General features: G+C 51.7%; 1 protein-coding gene and 1 pseudogene across 1 annotated transcript in view; one reads left to right on the forward strand and one right to left on the reverse strand.

Annotated features, from left to right (window-relative positions):
- Nucleotides 1-13801, reverse strand: part of SLC6A20 (solute carrier family 6 member 20) — a 29187-nt gene extending 15386 nt beyond the window's left edge. Inside the window, exons 1-2 of the mRNA XM_037030591.1 lie at nucleotides 13423-13801; nucleotides 706-846 (exon numbers count right to left, since the gene is read on the reverse strand). Of these exons, the coding sequence (XP_036886486.1) occupies nucleotides 706-846; nucleotides 13423-13543 (262 nt within the window). The 5' untranslated portion in view covers nucleotides 13544-13801. The remainder of the gene's footprint in view (nucleotides 1-705; nucleotides 847-13422) is intronic.
- LOC118976239 (serine/threonine-protein kinase VRK1-like) lies at nucleotides 4696-9415 on the forward strand (annotated as a pseudogene).
- Nucleotides 13802-20066: the final 6265 nt, after the last annotated feature.

A 20066-nucleotide genomic window follows, 5' to 3' on the forward strand; every position in this document is an offset into this window, starting at 1 on the left:
CAAGTTTACACCCTCTTTGCCCCCGAAATGTCACTTTGCCTTCCTGTCTGGGGCGGGCAGGACAGAGTGTGGCCATTGCTGGTCAAAGGTCCTCCGGCTGGCAGCTGCAGCCTGGGAACATGAGGGTGCGAGGCCGGTTGACCATGTCTCCGAAGTGGGCAGGACACCAGCTCCAGCCAGGCCCGGACAGGCAGGCTGCAGGGCTGCACCTCCTTACTATCTGTGTGCCCCGCTTCGACATGACCCCCCGACAACCTCTCGGTGGTGAGAAGATGAAATGAGCTCATGCACATATACTGTGCAGGCCAGCACCCGGCACACAGTAGGTGGTCACTGAAAGGGGATGTCGTTATGGAGAGTCAGCAGGGGCCTGTCCCCAGAAAGCTTGTCACCTCAGACACTGACTCACAGCTCCATCCGGGCAGCTGCTTCCTCCTCACGGACAAGCCCCCGGGGCCAGGGCAGCGATGGGGTCTCTGTTCCCCACGGGCGCCTCCTCCCTCTCTCCCTCTCCTGGGGCAGAAAACCAGCCCCTCTCAGCCCATGTCCCAGAGCAGCCTCTCCTGGGCCTCCGTCCGCCCCACCCGAGGGCTCTCTCGGGCCTTGTGCTTTCCCTTTGCTCCCACCCCCACCCAGGCGGCCCAGAATACAGGAAGGCGGGCTCCCAGGGCGGGGGTTGGGGGAGGACTGGAGGCACCCACGTACCGACACCGCTCAGGTAGGGGCTGATGGTCCGCCAGGCGCCGATGCTGCCCTGGCGCATGCGCTGTCCGACCGCCAGTTCCAGGTACAGGAGCGGCATTCCCTCCACGATGAGCATGACGATGTAGGGCACCAGGAAACTCCCTGCGGGTACGCAGAGCCGACAGTCAGGCTGTCACCCACGGGCTGGACTCTGCAACCCACCCAGGCTCTCTGCCAACGTCCTTCCATCTTCCCACTTGTCCACTCCTCCGTCCATCTTTCCACTCTCCCTCCTCCCTCTGCCTTCACACTCTAATACCTTGCCACACCTTCCTGTCATGCCTCCCATCCATCCATCATTCATTCATCCATCCATCCATCATATTATCCATCCATCCATCCCACCCATCATACCATCCATCCATCCTTTTATCCTTTTACTTAAAAAAAAAATATATATATATATATATATAATTCACTTTTAAAGAGGGGAAGGGAGGGAAAAAGAGGGAGAGAAACATTAATGTGTGGTTGCCTCTGGAGCGCCCCCTACTGGGGACCTGGCCCACAACCCAGGCATGTTCCCTGACTGGGAATCGAACTGGCAACACTTTGGTTTGCAGGATGGCACTCAATCCACCGAGCCACACCAGCCGGGGCTATCCTTTTACTTTTCTGCTCATCCACCCATCCATTTCTTTAACCATCCTTCCATGGATGACATGCAGCCACACGAGTGAAAATCTTTACTTCCATTCTGGGTGATAAACCAGCTCTGTCCTGAGGTCCTTGAGCGCCTCCCTCCGTGCCTCGGGTGTCCCAGCCCCTCTGCCAGAAAGCCCTGTTCCCAGAGGAGAAACAGAACGAACACAATGTCACGCTGCAGAACACATCATGCCCTTACGGTGTGTTTAGGGTGTATTTTGGTGTGTGTACACATTTCATTTTGTGTCTGCACGTCGCCTGGGATTTCGATCCATACGTCCTTACGTAGTTTTCATTATCTACTCTAGTAAAACGAGCTGAGGGGCCGGACTAGCCTCACTGAAACCGGATGAAGCTCTAAAAAAGGAGATCCATCACGTAGCACACGAAGCTTCTATTCTGTGAGTCTCCAGAGGAAAACACAGGGAATAAACCTCCACGAGGCTTCCAAAAGAGCAGGCAAATCTCTCATCCCACATGCAGTATAATTTCCTAAGTGTGCAAACTCTGGAATCAAGACCTGATATTCTGTAAAACACGGTTAAATCAGCGAATAGAAATTGAGAGTGGACAATCGCGGGTCGGGTTTCTTCTCTGCCGTCCTGAACACTCACCCGGGTGGGAGCCAAGCCGCTGCCAGGCCACACTCCCATCCTGCCCTGCAGAGAAGTGTCTCCACACCTTCCTGGGCTCCTCTCCACAGTGATGAGTCTGTCAGGGGTCCCCCCGGGGTATCCCCGCAGTAAAGGTTATGTTGGCACAAACTGCTTGGAGCCACAGTGGTAATAAGAAAAGCTCATTTTCACCCGACGTGTTAAACAGTAACCACGGGAGGCCTGGCAACAACCCTGAAAGGTTTGTCCCTTTGACAGGGCCCGCCAATGGTCCCCTGCCCAAGGGCCCACCCCGGTGGGAGGCTGGAAGTCCCAGGCCTGGTGCCAGGAGGGAGCACAGGGCTCTGATGTCCTGCCCCTCAGTAATTTCTGTCACCCCTCCCACCCCCCAACCACCCAAACATACCCACAGTTGTGGTGAATTTGCTCTGCAGTCTTTTTTTTCCCCAACTACCAGAACATGTGAACTTCCATATGCAGAAAAATCGAGCTTCAACTCCTATCTTGCAGTGCACACCAAATAACACCCCCTCTCCCCCAATGCTGCATAAGTTTGCACGAACAACTCAAAACTATAAAACTTCTAGAAGGAAGAAAACCCTTCAGACCTCGGGTTAGTCCGCAGTGGAGTGTGCCTTAGAGACAACGGCCAAAGCGTCATCTGCAAAAGAAGACAGTGACAGACTGGACTTCCTTTTACAATCCTGCTCTGCGAAAGACAGCGGCCGGAGTAAAAAAAGACAAGTTATGGTTGGGAGAAAATACCTGCAAACAGACGTCTGGTAAAGACTCTGCATTTAGCGTGTTTAAAGGATCCTCAAAACTCAATAATGAGAACAAAAGGACCCGGCGAAAAGAATGCACGAAAAAGCTGAGCAGGCGTGTCACCAAAGGAAATGTATCAGTGGCAGACTAGCCCGAGAAAAGATGCTCAGCATCAGTGTTCACGGAGGAAACACAAACTCCAGCCACAGGGAGACGCCGCCGCACACCCTGTGAGGATGGCGGACCTCGGCGGTGCTGGGAGCGCCCTTCCGGCTGCCAGGGGTGGTGAGGATGCTGCCCGATTCACGAATCACTTCATAACACCAATTCGATCTTCGAGAAACAAAAGTGCTGATGATACCGAGCGCTGGCGAGGCGTGGGGGCACTCGCGAAACTGCTGGTGGGAGCGTGAAGGGCTGCAGCTGCTCTGCGGAGCCGCTGGGCGGGTGCGTGTGAAGCTGCGCATGCGCCTGGCATACAACCAAGCCATTGTAGTCTTGGGTGTTTGCTCTAGAGAACAGGCACCCACGATCACACAAAAGCCTGTCCCCAGGTGTTCACAGCAGCTCTGTTCATAGCTGTCAAAAAACGGGAAACAACTTTGGGCAGGTGCACAGATAATTCATGCTGGCCCATCCGCATGTGGAATATTACTCAGCAATCAAAAGGAACAAGACCACTGGGGCTCCCAATGACATGGCAGAGTCTCAGAAGCATTATGCCAGGTGGAAGGTGCCGGAGTCATGAGCTCACGCACTGTGGGACTCCACACACAGGACATTGTGGAGAAGGTGACACTGTTGGGACAGGAAGCAGATCTGAGGTGCTGGGGCCCCGGATTGGCTCTGAAGGGCACCGTGGTGTGACATCCACATAGCTGGATCTATCTGTCAGCACTCCCCGAACTGGATGCAAAAGGGGGACATTGTTCTGCATGTAAGTATATGTCAATAAAAAATATTTGTCTTGCAATCAATTTGAAACAAGTCCACTAACTACCCCTCTTCTCACAGGACTGTGCCCAGGCTCCTTTTATGTAAAAATCTGGATACTGGCCTTGCTCAAGGAGCCCCTGGCGTAAGGGAAGGGCCGGAGGAGGGCGCCAGAGATCAAACCCGGCCGCAGTCGGTGCAGCTGCTCCCGGGCAGAGGTGGAGCCCAGTCCCCACCTGTGACCCTGGGCTGGCCAGGGACTTGCTTTGTCCAGTGGGATGTGGGGACAAGGGTGCCATGGTGTTTCCAGAGTCCAGGCCTCGGGATGCCTTGTAACTTTGCCTTCATTCTCCTGGAACAGGGTCCTGAGACCACCTTGTATGAAACCTGGTCCAGGCAACCTCGGGGCCAAGGCCACATGGAGGAAAACTGGGGGCCGCCAACCTGGCACCAACCGCCAACGTGTGAGGGCCCGACCAGACAAGTCCAGAAATGTGCGGCCCACCCAAGCACTGTGAGAAATAACTGATTTTCATTTTGGCCACTATTTTTTGTTGTTGTTTCTTAATATTTCAGTGTGTATTTCCTAGAAACGAGGACATTCTCTTACATAGTACCAGTGCAATCAGCAAAATAAAAAAAATTAACGCTGAGCCCTGGCTGGGTGGCTCAATTGGTTAGAGTGTCATCGTCATCCTGAAGATGCAGGTTCGATCCCGGTCAGGGCACATACAAGAATCGACCAACGAATGCATACCGTCTCTCTCTCCCTCAAATCAATAAAAAATAATAGATCAATAAATAATAAATCAGTAACATGAGTCGATAAAAATGATGCCGAGGCAGGACTGTTCTTTTATCTGCAAACCTTTGAACTTTGGCTTTGTGTCTGTATAGGGGAAGTCCGTATCGGCCGAGTCCGTATCAGCCTGCACCTCCCTCAGAAAGGAGGCACCATTGTCAGAAAGGCAGCTTTGGGTCTAACACACGGCAGATGAAAATAAAGACCCGTGTGTGCTGGACCAGCAGCACCACGGAATCGGCGAAAGCCTGGGCGCGCCGACACCTGGTGTTGAAGCGGCTCGGCCTCCAGAGTGGTGTTCTCCTCTCCCAGGACACTTTGCAGCCGGGGTGGGGAGGGGGCGCAGTGATCGCCAACAAGTCAAAAGAGGAATAGAGACTAGGACTGCCCATTGGCCAAGGTGGCTTGGGTTGTACAGGTCTGGCTGGTAAGAATTCTTCAGATTTGGCAGGCAGCAAGGCACCCCATGCTGTAAACGTGGAACCCACAGACGATGAACCAGGGCAAATTCAGAAATGGATTTGTGCCCATAGCCTGAAGTACCTGGGTGTTCCTAAGTATTGGGGGTTTGGTCTATACGATAAAAATGGAAAAAGGGTTAAGACAGGTTTATCACGATGGATTGCTTTGGGAGTGACCTTCAGAAAATATATGAAGCAAATGCCAAATGTTTGCCTTGGAAAAAACTGTCTTGCAGCTAAGCTTCAGAAATCTGGATAGTCTGGAATAGATGCAGTCCGTCCAGAAAGTATCCATCCACATTCTATAAAAAGTAGAGACACGGACTGAAGGAGATATGAGACACAAGAAACACTGCACACAGGACAAAGACACCTCAGTCCCCTTCAAAGCTGGCACCTTGGGACCTCACACAGTTCTCCCGGCATCTCTCCCACTGTTCAAAGCACTCTTGAGAAAATCTGTTCACTGGTAGCAGTTTGGAATCATGCCCTTAGCAACTGCTGCACGATGTTCCCTCTCTCTAGTTACAGAAGCTGAGGAAGGAATTTTGCCATGACACGCTTCATGCCAAGATCCTGCGTCAAAATCCCCAGATCGGCTTCTAGTTCTCACACCGTCACTGATCTTTGCTGACGGCAGCCTGTGCACGTTCGACATTCTCAGGTGATTCTCAGGTGCTCTGCTTGCTGCAGGCCTTCCAGAATGTGGATCCCTTTCAACAGGTTCTCCACCATCTTTGGAGTGTTTGTGCCACACTTGCATTTGCACTGCACTCACCGCATTGTCCCCGAAAGCGTCCTGAATCTTCTGAATAGTTTCTGAGGAGGAACGTTCAAGCTTAATGCAAACTTTGAGGCAGATCCATTGCTGTACTTGCTCAGTCATTTTGAATGTGACGGCCACACAGCACACAAGCTCATTCAGTGGTGTCTGCCACCCCCACTGACCAGTACAGTGAAGTTGTCATTGTTCACACATGCACGTTCCAGTCCACTCTCCTTGGCTGCCAGGTTTCCTCAATGCTGCACGAGCCCTTCTCATTACATTAACATTGGCTGGGCTTTTTCTGGACGGGCCTTGTATTCACAAGGAGGTGTATATACATGGAGATATCAAGGCCCCGAATCTTCTGAGCTGCAAGCTCCCTGACCAGCTGTACCTGGCAGATCGCGGCCTTGCTTATTGCTACCGCCCAGAAGGAACCCACACAGAACACAAGGGAGACCCCAAAGGACGTCCCAGAGGCACTGCAGCATCGGCCAGCCCTGACGCGCACGATGGGCCACAACTGTCCAGACACGGCGACTTGGAAACGCTTGGTGACTGCACGGCCCAGTGGCTTAGTGGCCGTCTTCCATGGGAGAATCATTTGAAAGACCCTCTCTATGTTAGAGATTCCAAAATGAGACACGGAGAAAATATTGCAGGCTTCAGGGACAAGTTTCTTCCTGAGAGACACAAGCCAGATGAAATCGCCGATCACATGGAGACAGCGAAGTGACTGGACTCTGACTCACCCTTTGCAAGGACTAAAATCTACAGGAAGGAAGGACAATGGCCGACTGGCCCTTGGCATTTCGGGGAATGGAGGTCTGGAAGCAAAAACTATAACAGGGAAGCAAAGGAGAGAAATTGAGAAAAGCGCAGCAGCTGGCGCGGAAACTAAGGAACGCTCAGGTGCTCGTCCCCAAGGGCGGGGGCAAGCCCAGAAGCCACCCACAGGCTGTGAGCTGGTGGTTCATGTCTCCCTTCCACACCACGTTTCTTCTTTTGCTACTTTAAGTGTTTCCATGTGAGGATGTGGGCAGGGGCAACAGGGAAATACCTATGTCTTTGAAAAACAAATATTTCGTTAAAATAAGTACTTGTTACTAATTATTAAAAGCAAACTTATACAATTTCAAAATCTTTAGGTTGGATACGCTCTGCAAGCTGTCCCGTGCAGTGCGCGAGTTTCTGGACACTTACAGAAAAGTGTCTGTGAGGTCCACTTCCCCAGAGTGTGTATGCAATGTTTGACCAAGCCCTTCCTTTTAAGGAAATATGAAATTTAAAATAAAGGAGACTTTTTGCTCGATACAAATACATAATTTGTTGTGGCCATAACAATAATGAAAGGGCCCTGGCTGGTGTAGCTCAGTGGATTGAGCGCGGGCCTGCGAACCAGAGGATCGTGGTTCGATTCCCAGTCAGGGCACATGCCTGGGTTGCAGGCCGGTTCCCTGCAGGCCAACTCCCAGGAGGGGACGCACAAAAGGCAACCATGCATTGATGTTTCTCTCCCTCTCTCCTTCCCCTCGAAAGATAAATAAATAAAATATTTTTAAAAAAACAATAATGAAAGGACCACTCTGAGGCATCAGAGCAAAGGTCCTCCTCTAGAATGGATTTGCTGTGAGAAACAGAAGAAACAGAAAATGCCTTGAACTTGAGCTCTTAGCATCAAGCGGCCACTGTGTTTGCAGAACAGCACCAGGCGATGATGAAGGAAGGATAAATCAGGAAGAAAAAAGATTAAAAAGAGAAGAAAACTATGATGGTTCATTTGAAGCCAATGGAGGCAATACGGGAAATAAAAAAGATGCTCTTGAGAAATTACCCTGCAGCCCAGAGGAAGAGGGTAGAGACATGCAATTGATAAGAGACCGGATGCAGCATGGACAGGTGGCCCTAGAATGTTCTGGCGGAACGAGGACGGAGGAGAGGAGAGCACCGCATCCACAGGGCTGGTGCGCGAGCGGCCCTGCGGACATCTCCACGCGTGGGCACAGGAAGGGCTCACTAGTCCCCGGTAAAAGTGCTGGAAATGGATTTAATACTCAGACATGGAGCTCACAAAGTTTTCAGGTAAAAATTGCATATACTATCATACAAACCAACATGATGTCTTATTTATCTAGGGTACCTAAGAACTAATAAAAAACAAATCTGGCTGCAGAGTTCTCCTTCACAGAGCTAAAAACCTGAAATATCTTCACAGAACAGAATAACATCTACGGAGTTTTGAGGGAACATGATCGTGACTCATTCATGTGGGAAAGACACTGTCAGAGGTGCTTGGAAAGGGAACCACCCATTCAGTGGTCCTGAAAAAAGAGCTGGCAGATAAACTGTAGTCAATCAGTGATGAATTAAAATGAAGAACTAACTAGTGGCAAACCGACTAAACAGGCTACTTGTAAAAATGATGGTGTTAATATCATTATAAAGTAACCCAAATGAGAAATGTAATCCTCGAATGAGAGGGCACGTAATACAGAAGTAGAATGGTACCGCTGTGGGCGTGATCTATCGGCACGGAAAACGAGGTGGGGGGGGGGGTGAGAAACAAGACGTGAACACGCAGGACAGTTTTCGACTTTCAGTCTTGATAGTGATAGTTAGAGCAAGGACGTACACTTTTTCTTTAAAAATTAAGTGAATTACTGGTAGACTAGAAATGGGATTTAGGCCTTTGAAATCACTTGAGGGGAAAAAAAGCAAAGGAGATACACTTCATTTTGTAAAAAGAACAAAGTAAAACCCAGTAAGAAGAAAACAATAAGTCAGCACAAGCATGGTGAGAAATCACAGCAAACATACCATAATAAACATAAACAGAGCACATTCTTCGACTAAAATATCATCATCATTTGGGTGTAACCACGCGACACTAAATGACTCCACGTTGGACAACGGGAAGGTGAGTTTTTTTTGGGGGGGAGGTGAGTTTTGTTACATCTGTGCAGGGAATATTATGGAGCTAAGTCTGTATTTTCAAATAATATTAAGTGACCTTGGAAATGATAATCGGTTAAGTAAAAAAAAAAAAAAAAAGCAAGACACTACATTACCTATACAAGGTGGTTCTAATTTTTTTAAAGCCAAAAACGTGTTGATAGTCATTTTCTCTGAGTGCTGAAATTTGGGGGTGATTCTGTATTTTATTTCTTTGTTGCATTTTATTGTATTTCTCTATTTTCTGAATTTTCTACCATGAAGATGTATTACTTTTGCAACCCCCAAACACACACTAATTGGCCGTTCTAGAGCATGTTGCTACTTATTTTCCTAGTGATCACAGCCAGTACCTCATCTGTTTGTGGAACCCAAGAATCTCACTGGAAGAGAAATTCCTTGTGTGCAGAACAGGTCCCCGCAAGCCCTTCTAGCCCGCTCTAGCTCCTTGAGATCCACAAGGAGACAAATCGAAGCCAAGCACTTTCAGGGGGAAGTTTACTCAGGCTTCCAAACTCCTCCTCTCCCTCCACTCACAGCCTTTGTCCTCGGCAAAGCCCACCTGGTGCGGCTCAGTTGCAGGTGGGCGCTGGCCCGACAGGCTGTGGGCTCCGCGTGTGTGCCCGGCTGGCTCACACGAGCTCACAAGAGCCGGCTGTGCCCACCTCTTCCCAACCCCACATTCCGGGACATGACTTTGCCAGTCTGCGATTGGCCATTGTGGGAGTACTGACACACGGGAATCAGCAAATGCTAGAAATTAGGTCCTCCTCCCCCTCCTCCACCAAAAGCCAGTTGTCTGGCACTCGTAAAGTGTCAGCGCACTGCCTGGTGTCCAGCAGCTGGTGCCTGGGAGGGGGCTTCCTCTAGAGTACGGTCCATGGGCCAGCGGCTCTGACCAGCCTCACTGAGGAGTTCGTGGGGAGTGCAGAATGCTGCCCTCCTGGGGATGGACCTCTGCGTGGGAACCTCTGGGGGTGGGGCCCAGCAGTTTACCAAGACCTAAGCGCGCGAGAGGAGCAGCGGGGCTTTGGGTGGAAGGGGACACACAGGTTTACAGTGTCGCTGTCCTACCGCAGGGTCAGGTAGCCTTTGGTTTCCCCCTCTTTATGGTTCCAATATCACACAGAGAAAAGTTAGGAGTAAAAAATCCGTATTTCCACCAGCTACACAACTGTTCTTACTTCTCCACATCCCTCCCATGATTTGAGTTCCTGCTTAATAGAAAAACCAGCCACCGGCACATTTTTTCCCGGCACATCAGCATACAGCACTTTTGCATCCTGATTTCTCGCTGAACAACTTAGACTTTGGCATGATCGCCAAGCCCTGCTGACTTTTTCAAGAAGAGATTTTGTGTGGTTCCTTCAGCTGCCCTTTCCCCCAGTCTCCAGCCAGCATGGTGTACAGAGGTGGTTGGTATCTGGCATGTAATCTGCAGAATTAACATTCCTCGTGCTGAGCCTGGCCCGCAGAGTGGGAAGGAAACAGGCCTCCGGGTCACAGGCACAGGCAGAGCCGGGTGGAAAGGAGCACAAGCCCCTAATCCGTTTTATTCTGGGAGGTATTTCGGCACAGCTTGGCTCTACGGTTTATCAACAGCCCTTTGTTGACTGGGGGTGGGAGGGTCTCAGCGCTGTCGGGAAGGAAGTTTACATTCCCCTCGGAGCCCTGTATGGTACGGTTGGTTTACCCTTGAGCTTTAGGTGAAGACTGGGTCTGAAAACCGCCTGGGTCTGGGGGACGGTAAATCACTTATGGATAGGTGCCGGTAGCAGCAGCCAAAGGCTTGGGAAAACCACCAGCATCCCCACCTCATGGACCCCGTGGCTTTTCAGAACAGACCCGGCTCGTTCATCCAACAAATATTCATCGGCGCCTCCTCCGACCCAGCCACTGCACAGGGACAAGCCAGTGGGAGGCAAAAACTGGAGAACAGCATGGAGGCCCACAGGGGCTCAAGGGGCCTGACAGGGAGTGGCGACAGTGCGGGCCTGGCCTGGGGTCAGGGTGTGTGTGTGTGGGGGGGGGGTGGAGAGAATGGGGGTAGAGTTGGGGCTGCTCCAGGAGAAGGAAACTGCCCAGGCACAGTGTCGGGCAGAGTGGGCACGCCCCACCGAGAGCTGTTCAGATGTCTGGGGGCCGGGTTAGAAGATGAATGGCAGGAAATGAGGTAGAAATCAGGGCCAGTGTTAGGTGGTCAGGTCCTCCTCACTGAGCCAGGATAAGCGACTTAGTCATTATTCTATAGACACTTATGGCTGACAGGGTGGCATGCACCCAGCCAATATCTGTCCACCTCCCATCCATCCATTCACCCCATCCATCCATCCATCCACCCCATCCACCCTCATCCATCTATCCACCCATCTATCCATCCATCCATCTTTCTAGCTGCCTACCAGCTGCATATATATACTCTACACCAGGCACTAGATTGTTTTTCTTTCCTCTTCCGGAGTCCTCAAGGTCTTGAGGTTTCCCCAGCAACTCCTTGTATCAGGGTGTCAAACTCATTTTCACTGGGGGCCACATCAGCCTTATGGTTGCCTTCAAAGGGCTGAATGTAACTTTAGGACTGTAGAAATGTAACCTCTCCTTAACTAGGGGCAACGAGCTTGGTACTGTTGCCGGGTAGAAACAAGGTGGAGGGCTGGATTCGGCCTGCGGGCCTTGTGTTTGCCACCGGTGCCTTAAATCCATTCTACTGCAGGGTTGCTGGGCGCTGCCTGCGTCCCCCCCACCCCCAGCAGACTATTCAGGTGAAGGTGTTGTTAGAAACGAGGAACGAAACAGTCACGTGACAGTGAGGCGCACCGGGCGGCCATTTGGGAAAGAGTGAAGGTGGCCAGCAGGGGTGTGCTGACACAGACCAGCAAGGAAATGGCAACCTGACAAATACACATTTCAAAAGGCAGTTATGAAACTGTTACAGCAAATGGCAACCCACAGCCTCACATAATATTGATGTATTTATGCCCTTAAAATTAAAAAAAAGGGAGAATTAAGAATGCACTATTTTAAAAAAAACTGTGGATTAATGTTTTTGTTGTTTTGAGGTTTTTTTTTTTGAGCTGGTGGGGGCAAGGGAGGGAAAGCAGCGTTTTAGGTCTTAATCTTCTTACATGGGTTAAATTTTGTAAACACACTCTAGTTAACATCTCTCATTGTCTTTTATGGTGAGACAAATTCACGCAGATTACAGAAGACATCACACACACACATACACTCTACAAAGCAAAAATCATCCACATGATTATTTGTGAACTCTCTAGTATAGCGTTTTTATTCTCTTGTCAATTTTAAATTGAGATCATTCATTTCATTCAGCACTCACGGTGACTTTTCCTCCCTCCGTGTAACATATGAAATGAGAAAATACGTTAGATTTTTTTGAAAACACAATCTTAATGGCTATGAAGTTTCCATATTTACTGAACCCAAATCCCTTTTACTGGAAGGCTTAGGAAGTTTCCAGTATTTTGCTTTTATTAAAAGATGGAGACCATCCTTGTATAGTCTGCCTTCTGTCAGAACTCTCATCATTTTCCTTTAGCTGGAATTTTAGAAATGGAACAACTAGGAAAAACATTTTTTTTGTAATGTGGAGACTTCAATGCCTCTGCCTTCTAAAAGGCACTTGGCCTCCATGGAGCTCCTCTGGCCTGCCACGGAAGGGTCTCCCGCTCTCCAAACATTATGAGCATGTGCTGTGTGTCTGTGCTGTGTGTCGCTGTCTGTCTGTCTAGTGAGTGTGCTATGATACTTTAGGGAAAAAATTTGTGTTAAAAAAAAAAAGCAGAAACAATGAATGAATTGCCTTCCTGCTCTCTTTGGTTCCAAACCAAACCAATAATTTTATAAGAAATCTAAAGAAATAGCTTAAGCCCTGAGAGCAGTGTGGGTCATTGCAGGGGTGGGGGTGGGGGGCGGGGGGTGTCCTGCAAAGCGAGAGGTTGCCAGTTGGATTCCAGGTCAGGGCACATGCCTGCGCTGCGGGTTCGGTCCCAGGTCTGGCCTGTGCAAGAGGCAATGGATGGATGTTTCTCTCAGACTTTGATGTTTCTCTCCCTCTCTGTCTTCCTCCTTCCCCTGCTCTGTAAAAGGAAAGAAGGAAGGAAGGAGGGGGAAAAAAAGGGAAGAAATAAAGAAGAGAGAGGAAGGAAGGAAGGAAGGAAGGAAGGAAGGGAGGGAGGGAGGAAGGAAGGAAGGAAGGAAGGAAGGAAGGAAGGAAGGAAGGGTGAGCTCAAGACCCTTTAATCTGAGTCTCTAATCACACCGCCAGGAATCTAAGTTTCACATGTAAAGTGGTGGAACGAGTTCCTGTGGAACTGGCGTGTGTCACACTCACTGGTATTCACACCATTGCCACCTCTCTTCCAAATAGTGCCCCCCCCACGTCTTCTAGAGCCACAGTCTGGCCAACAAGCGTGTGGTGGGGGGCTTGGCAGCCCCTGGGATGGGGCTGGGGTTGCAGAAGGTGGGGGGGGGGCGGTGCAGCTTCGGACGGGGCTCCGTCTCTGAGATGCCCTGAGTCTGACTCCCGGCCCTGCAAATCGGCGATCGCATTAACACGCTCCCAGCCTTGGTTTACTGGGGTGGAAAGGGGACGTGTCCCAGCGCGCACCCCCAGGAGCATCGGGGCTGCGTGCCGTTCTGCACCGAGCGAGCGGGGGACGGCCCGCCGGGGACTCGCGCAGCCCCGTGGCCCGAGCCGTGCGGCGCAGAGCCCGCACTCACCTCCGCCGTACATCTGACACAGGTAGGGGAAGCGCCACACATTGCCCAGGCCCACAGCGTACGAGATGCAGGCGAACACGAACTGCAGTGGATTGGCCCACAGTGGCCGCACTTTCTCCATGGCCCCGAGCTCGCGCGCTGGCTTCCCGCCCCGGCGCCCGCACGTCTGTTGTGGTGCGCGGCCGCCAGGAGTGCCGTCCCGCCCCGGCTCAGCCTGGGGGTGGCCCGGTGCCGCAGAAGCTCGGCCGAGGCGTTTTAATTGCTAATCTCATTAACGCTCGCCCCTCACAGGGGCGAGGCTGGTAAATGGATGACGGCGAGCCCCACCCCGCCTGGCTCCAGGGCAGGGAAGGCGCCCCAGATGGCGGGATAGAGGGCGGTGCCCGGTCCCCTCGGGCTGGACTTCTGGGCTTGTGGATGAGTGAGCCCTGGGCTCCTGGGAGTGGTCAGGCTCCCTGAACCACCCCGGCATCATTTATTGAGAGCCTGCTGCGTGCCAGGCTCTGGGAACAGGGCTGTGAACCTGCCCGCACCTGCCATTCTAGTAGAGGGTCTGGACGAAATGTCCCATTTTCAACTATGATTGACCCAGGAATGGACAATTTCATCTGGTTCGTTTTAGTCCACATGTCACACCCTGAGAAGCAAGGACAGCAACTGAGGCAAAGCAAGGGGGGTTAGCAGCGTCAGGGGTGGGCTGGGATGGCCAGGGAGGGCTTCCCAGAGGGGACCTGGCATTTGCGCAGGGACAGGAAGAAAGCCAAGGCCCGCAGCTTTGCAGTAAAGCAGGATCTGTCTGGCTTCAGTCTCAGCTGTGCCACCGACTTCGCTGAGCCTCTGTTTCCGCATCTGTAATGGGAATAAACATTTCCTGCCTCCCAAGGGCTCATGTGAGAAGGAATCGGTAACTTAGCTACTTGGCACATAGTAAGTGCTCAGAAAAGGTGCTGTGACTGTAAGTCCCCAGGAGGCTGCAGGAATCCATGCATGATACACTATGTAAGTTCACATGGATGACACACTTTGGACAGTGTCTGGTCCACGGTAAGAGCGAAGAACGTGCCTGGTACGTAAATACATAAATACATGCGATTAAAAAGAAATGAGAAGCCAAGTTGCTAGGGGAACTCTTCCTTGAAGCCAAAATGAAATCTCCACTTTGGGACAGTCCCTAGCTGGGCTCTCCTGGGAGTTCCTGCTTGGCTGGTGGCAGAGGAGACGGGGGTGTGGTGAGGAAGGTAGAGGCTCCCCAGACACATTTCTTGTCCTTGAACTTTCTACCTCCAAAAAAGCATAGCAGAAAAGTCCAGCAATCCAGCAGGAGAAACTCTTTTGATTTTTTAAAAACTCTGGATTCTAGAGTGTTTTTTTTTAACCCTTTGTCTCTTCCCGAAGGAACCCTAGTTTTCATTGCCACAGACTAGGTTTCAGCTGCTTTGACCTTTGCAGGAATGGACTCTGATGGTATGAGCCCTTCTGTGCCTGGCTTCATTTGTGGGGTTTGGTCATGTCCGGGTGTGCAGCTGCAGGCTGTTCCTTCTCATGGCTCCGTGGTGCTCCGTGGTGTGGGTGCACTCTGGTCTGTGACTCGTGGATGTCCTTGTGGTCTCCAGTTTGGGGCTCTAATTAATGAGGCGGTAATGACGCTGGTGCGTGTAGTGGCTGGGCCACTCTGGGCCGTGTGTGTCTGTGTCAGCCATAGTAGGTGTTGCCCAACCGTTTCTAGAGAGGTCGTACCAGTTCGCACTCCCACGAGTTTCGGTTGCTTTGCATCCTCACTGACTTTTGTCATTCTGTGTTTAAAGGTCTACCCAGTCTTGCACCTGAAACCTGCATAATTGTGTTCACCCAGTGTCACCCCTGTACATTCAAGAAAAAGAAGAAGAAACTTCCACTCACCGTAGGCAGTTAGACAGACATGAGCAGAGCAAACACAATAGGCCAATTTCAGAAAGTCACCAGGGTGGAGAGCCCTGGATGCCTAGCAATGAGCAAAACTGGGAAGACAAGGACCTCACCCCTGGGGTGACCTTTCCTCTCCTAGCTTATCGCTGATCATGCATTTTGAAGCCTCTGCATTTTTCTCCCTAAAGATAACATCCAGGCCTCAGTGGTATTTCAGCTCCAGGCCCAGAAATGCAGCAAAACCAGACAAGTGAAGCCACAGCTGCCTCAGGACCAGCTGCACTGACTAATGACCCCTGGTGCCAACTAGTTGGTGGAGACCAGGACCCGGAAAGAGCACGCCTGGAAAACTGGTGACAATCTATTGAGATCCTCCCTTGAGAGCTCCCCTAAGATCCTGCCCACACGGAACTCTAAGGGACCCCACAAGACTTGCAATCAGGGGAGCAGTGGGCAGCGGCGGCTCATCCCAGACTTAGCCCCTGAACCTGTCTCCAGGGCCCCCTTCCCTCTGACTTCCCAGTGGGCCAGAGCAGCCCCGCCTGGGCTCTCCTGGGGCTCCTTCCACCCTAAGCCCTTCCGTGTTTCACTGTCCCAGCTTTATAGCAAACACCCCTTCCGACTGTGCTTTTGCTGTGGCCGATAAATGGTTGCTATACCGTACTTTCTCTCTTGACTGAAATCTTTCCTTTGCAGGCATAGGTAGCTCACTGTGGCTTCAAGTTTTATTTTTTTCACATGCATATATTTTATTATTTCTTACCATATTTTTTGCATTACCATTCACCCCCCTTATACCTTCTTCCACCTCCATGCAACGCCCCCCCCCCACAATCACCACACCATTGTCTGTGTCTGTGAGTCCTTTTTCTTTTTTACAGTCTCCCCTGCCATCCTCCCCTCGGAGAGCAGCTGTCAGCCTGCTGTCTATGAATCTGTCTCTGTTTGCGTGTTAGTTCGGTTTGTTCATTAGATTCCACACATGAGTGAGATCATCTGGTACTTGTCTTTCTCTGACTGGCTTATTTCACTTGGCATAATGTTCTCCAGGTGCATCCACGCTGTTGCAAAGGGTAAACTTTTCTTCTTTTTTATGACCGAGTAGTATTCCATTGTATAAATGTCCCATAGTTGTTTGATCCACTCATCCACTGGTGGACACTTGAGCTGCTTCCAAATCTTGGCTATTGTAAATAACACTGCAATGAATATAGGGGTGCAAATGTTCTTTCATTAGTGCTTTGGGTTTCTTTGGATGAATTCTAAGAAATGGAATCGCTGGGTCATAAGGCAGATCCATTTTTATTTTTTTGAGGTAACTCCTTACCGTTTTCCACAGTGGCTGGGCCAGTCTGCATTCCCACCAACAGTGCACGAGGGTCCCTTTCTCCACATCCTCCCCAGCACTTGCTGTTTGTTGATTTATTGATGACAGCTTTGGTGAGGTGATATCTTATTGTAGTTTTAATTTGCCTGTCTCTGACGATTCGTGACGTTGAACATCTTTTCACCACTGTTGGCCACCTGTATGTCCCTTCCCTGGTGCTGAGAAGGCTGCACACCTTTCCACAGGCTAATTGGGTCATTCGGGTGTCGGCTTTCAGGAAGTGCCTGTTCAGACCTTTCGCCAGCGTTCCGTGGGCTTGTCTCTCTCCCGGACACGAGTCCTCTGTCAGTTGCATGTCTTGTCCCTTTCTTCTCTCAGTCTGGGAGTTGCCGTTTTGTGGCCAATGGTGTCTTCTGATGAACAGAGGATCTTAATTTTAACAAAGAGTTACCAATCTTTCCCCGTCTGGTTCTCCTTTTAGTTTGAATGGCACGAATCCTATCGAAGGAATGCCTCCCCCATCAAATACCAGGTCATGAACATGTTCCTGAGGACTTAAATTTGGGGCAGAGTCAGTGTCAGGAATCCAGAGAGAGTGCTGCCTTTGTAATGTTGTTAAGTAGTTTTGGTTTGTTTTTAAAGATTTTATTTATTTTTAGAGAGAGGAGAAGGGAGGGAGAAAGAGAGGGAGAGAAACATCAATCCGTTGCCTCTCACATGCCCCCAACCGGGACCAGGCCCACAACCCAGGCATCTGCCCTGACCAGGAATTGAACCGGGGACCTTTTGCTCTGCGGGACGACACCCAACCACCTGGGCCAGACGGGTCAGTGCTGTTGTTGAGCAGTTCGGATGGAAGCACCTTGCTGCCTCCAGCTTATCTGCTTCCCACAGTCTCATTCTCCCAAATGAGTTTTCCCCAGTTGGCACTGGGCTCCTCGGTGGCACTGAGGAGCTGGGCACCTCAGAGAGATGCCTGCAGTTGTCTGCCACCTGGGACAGCAGGCTGCTTGGATTTTGCTGGTTTCGAGTGAGCAAGGCCCCTCTTCCTCTCCCCACCCTCCTCAGCATCCGGCCCCTCCCTCCATCCACATGGTCTAACTGTGTAGCAAATAATTAGGAGGCAGGGGTGGGGGGTATTTATCACCTCCATTTGAAATCATTTATGTAACTTAGTTTTAAAAGAATGGCCCTGTTTAACAATCAGCTCACCAATTCCTGGAAGTGCACCCTCTGGCCCCCGCCAGCCTGTCGGGGCTGGCCTCGGGACCCCCCACCCCGGGCCCTGGGGCCAGGCAGCTGCTCTGGGTGGCAGAGCCGTCAAACCAGACGCAGCACCTGGAAGGAGGACAGGTGCTATCTGATTTCCAGAAGAGGGTGGGGACAGAGGGGACGGCCAGGACTCGGTCACACAGGTGTGGCAGTGACCTGGCACCAGGGTGCCAGCTTCCTGCTGCACCAGCGTGCTCACCCCAGGGAACCCACGGTGACTTGCCCCCATTCAGTGGCTCCCACTTTCCCACGAGATAAAGTCCGAAGTGCTCAGCCTGGTCTATAAAGCCCTGAGGAATTTTTATTTTTAATCGGGCCCTGGGGCATTTGACCCCTGCTCACCTAGGCTGCAGGAGAAGCTCGACTTTTCATCTTCTGGGACATGTGCATTTTCACACTTCCGGGCAGGTGCTACAGCCAGGAACACCTTCGTGCTTCTCCTCCTGAGAAAAGCCTGTCTGTCCTTCTCCACCCAGGTGAAATAGCACCCTTTCCCAGAAGCCCAGCACCCTGCCTGCAGCCAGATGGCCCCAAGCCTGGGGTGCACCTGCGGTTGCTAAGGCTGCCCCGTCAGAGCAAGCCACCTGTGACCCCTGCACTGTGGTGGCAGCGTGCCTTCCTCATCTCCCCTGCCCGCCCCCACGTGCGGGGCTCCTGGCTGGGCCTCAGTAAAAGGCAGTCGTTGCAGGAGAACCCTGAGTGGAATCTGAGCACTTAGGCATAAGTCCACGCGATTGTCCCACGGCGCCGACAGCCCCGTGACATCTGCATTTCAGGATGTTTCTGCAGACGGTCCAGTTTTTATGGCCACCTACTCTGTGCAAGGGGCTTGCCAGGCTGGGGCTCCGGGCAGAGTCTGTGGATGAGACCGTCCTCCCGCCCAGCTCTCCAAGGTGCCTGCTCGCTCTCCCTCTGCGAGGCAGCGCTGGGGTTGCCGGGGGGGCCGGCCCCACTTGGGTGGCGAAGAGGGTCTTCCCAACAGTCTGGGGGAGCCCTGCCTCAGGGGTATGTGTGCTTATGCATGTGTACATGCATGTATTTGTGTGTGAACACGTATGTGAGTGTGTGCTGCGGAGGAAGAGCCATCGATTGCTCCTGAAGCCATGCCAGTTGCAAGGTGGGAAACGCAAATACCTTCTCCTGCACCCCAGTCCCCAACGCCTCCCACTGCCTTTCCAGTCTCCTGGGACTGGGCCCCCCTGGGCCGTGTCTCCAGGCCCCCATCTCCTCAGTGCCTTCTGCTGGCCTGGACCTCAGGGGCGGCCATTTCCACATATTCCCCTCCTACCCACCTTTGTCCCCAGTCCTTTCACGGTCTCTCAGCCTCATGTCTCCCAAACTCGAGGGCCTCTGGGATCCCTGGACTGCTGTGAGGGCTTCTGGAACAACCTCGGAGCTGCGGTACACACACACGACACGAGACCTCAGCAGGGCCTTGCTGCTGCTCGCCCCTATGGGGCCAGCCCTGGTGGAAGCCCTGTGGCCCTGGCCCCGGGGTCCAGCTCCTCTCTGTGGGTGCCTCCAACCTCCCTTTCCAACCCCCCGCCCTCACTGACAACTCATCCAGGGTCCCGAGAACCATGGAGACGGCTAGACAGCTGAAGGACACGGAAGGACACCCCTCCAGCCTGGGTGCCCTCCCTGGGTGAGGGCCATCCCCGCTCTCCCTGGTACTGCTGATTGTGTGCGTGCGTGCGGCCCACAAAGGTGAGCACAAGAGCTTCAGCTGGCAGGGTGCCAGAATCGATGGGACCATGAGAGGAAACTGATGAACCTGGCCTCAGGAGGGGAACCTTGGCACTCCTGCATCTGTCAGCGATAGATGAGAGCCAGGAATGAAAAGGAAAAGAGCAGGAAGTAAAAATAATACGGGCCATTACCATAAGAACCAGATGGACCTTCTAGAAAGGAAGAAGTCAGTAACTGAAACTGCAGGCTCAGTGGATGGATCAGACACCACTGAGGAGATATTGGATGAGCTCAACGATGGGTCAGAGGGAATTTTCTGGACCATTGAGCAGAGAGATGGAGAGACAAAAGTATGACAAAGCAAAGGTATATAAATATGTCATGTAGGGAAATAAAGTCTCACGGATGCTTACCCAGAATTCTAGAGGGAAAGAGAGAGAAGCTGGGACCG

This window comes from Sturnira hondurensis, unplaced genomic scaffold (assembly GCF_014824575.4).
Source record: "Sturnira hondurensis isolate 20B ecotype Veracruz unplaced genomic scaffold, ASM1482457v3 Scaffold0020787, whole genome shotgun sequence".
In the NCBI taxonomy this organism is placed as follows: domain Eukaryota; kingdom Metazoa; phylum Chordata; class Mammalia; order Chiroptera; family Phyllostomidae; genus Sturnira; species Sturnira hondurensis.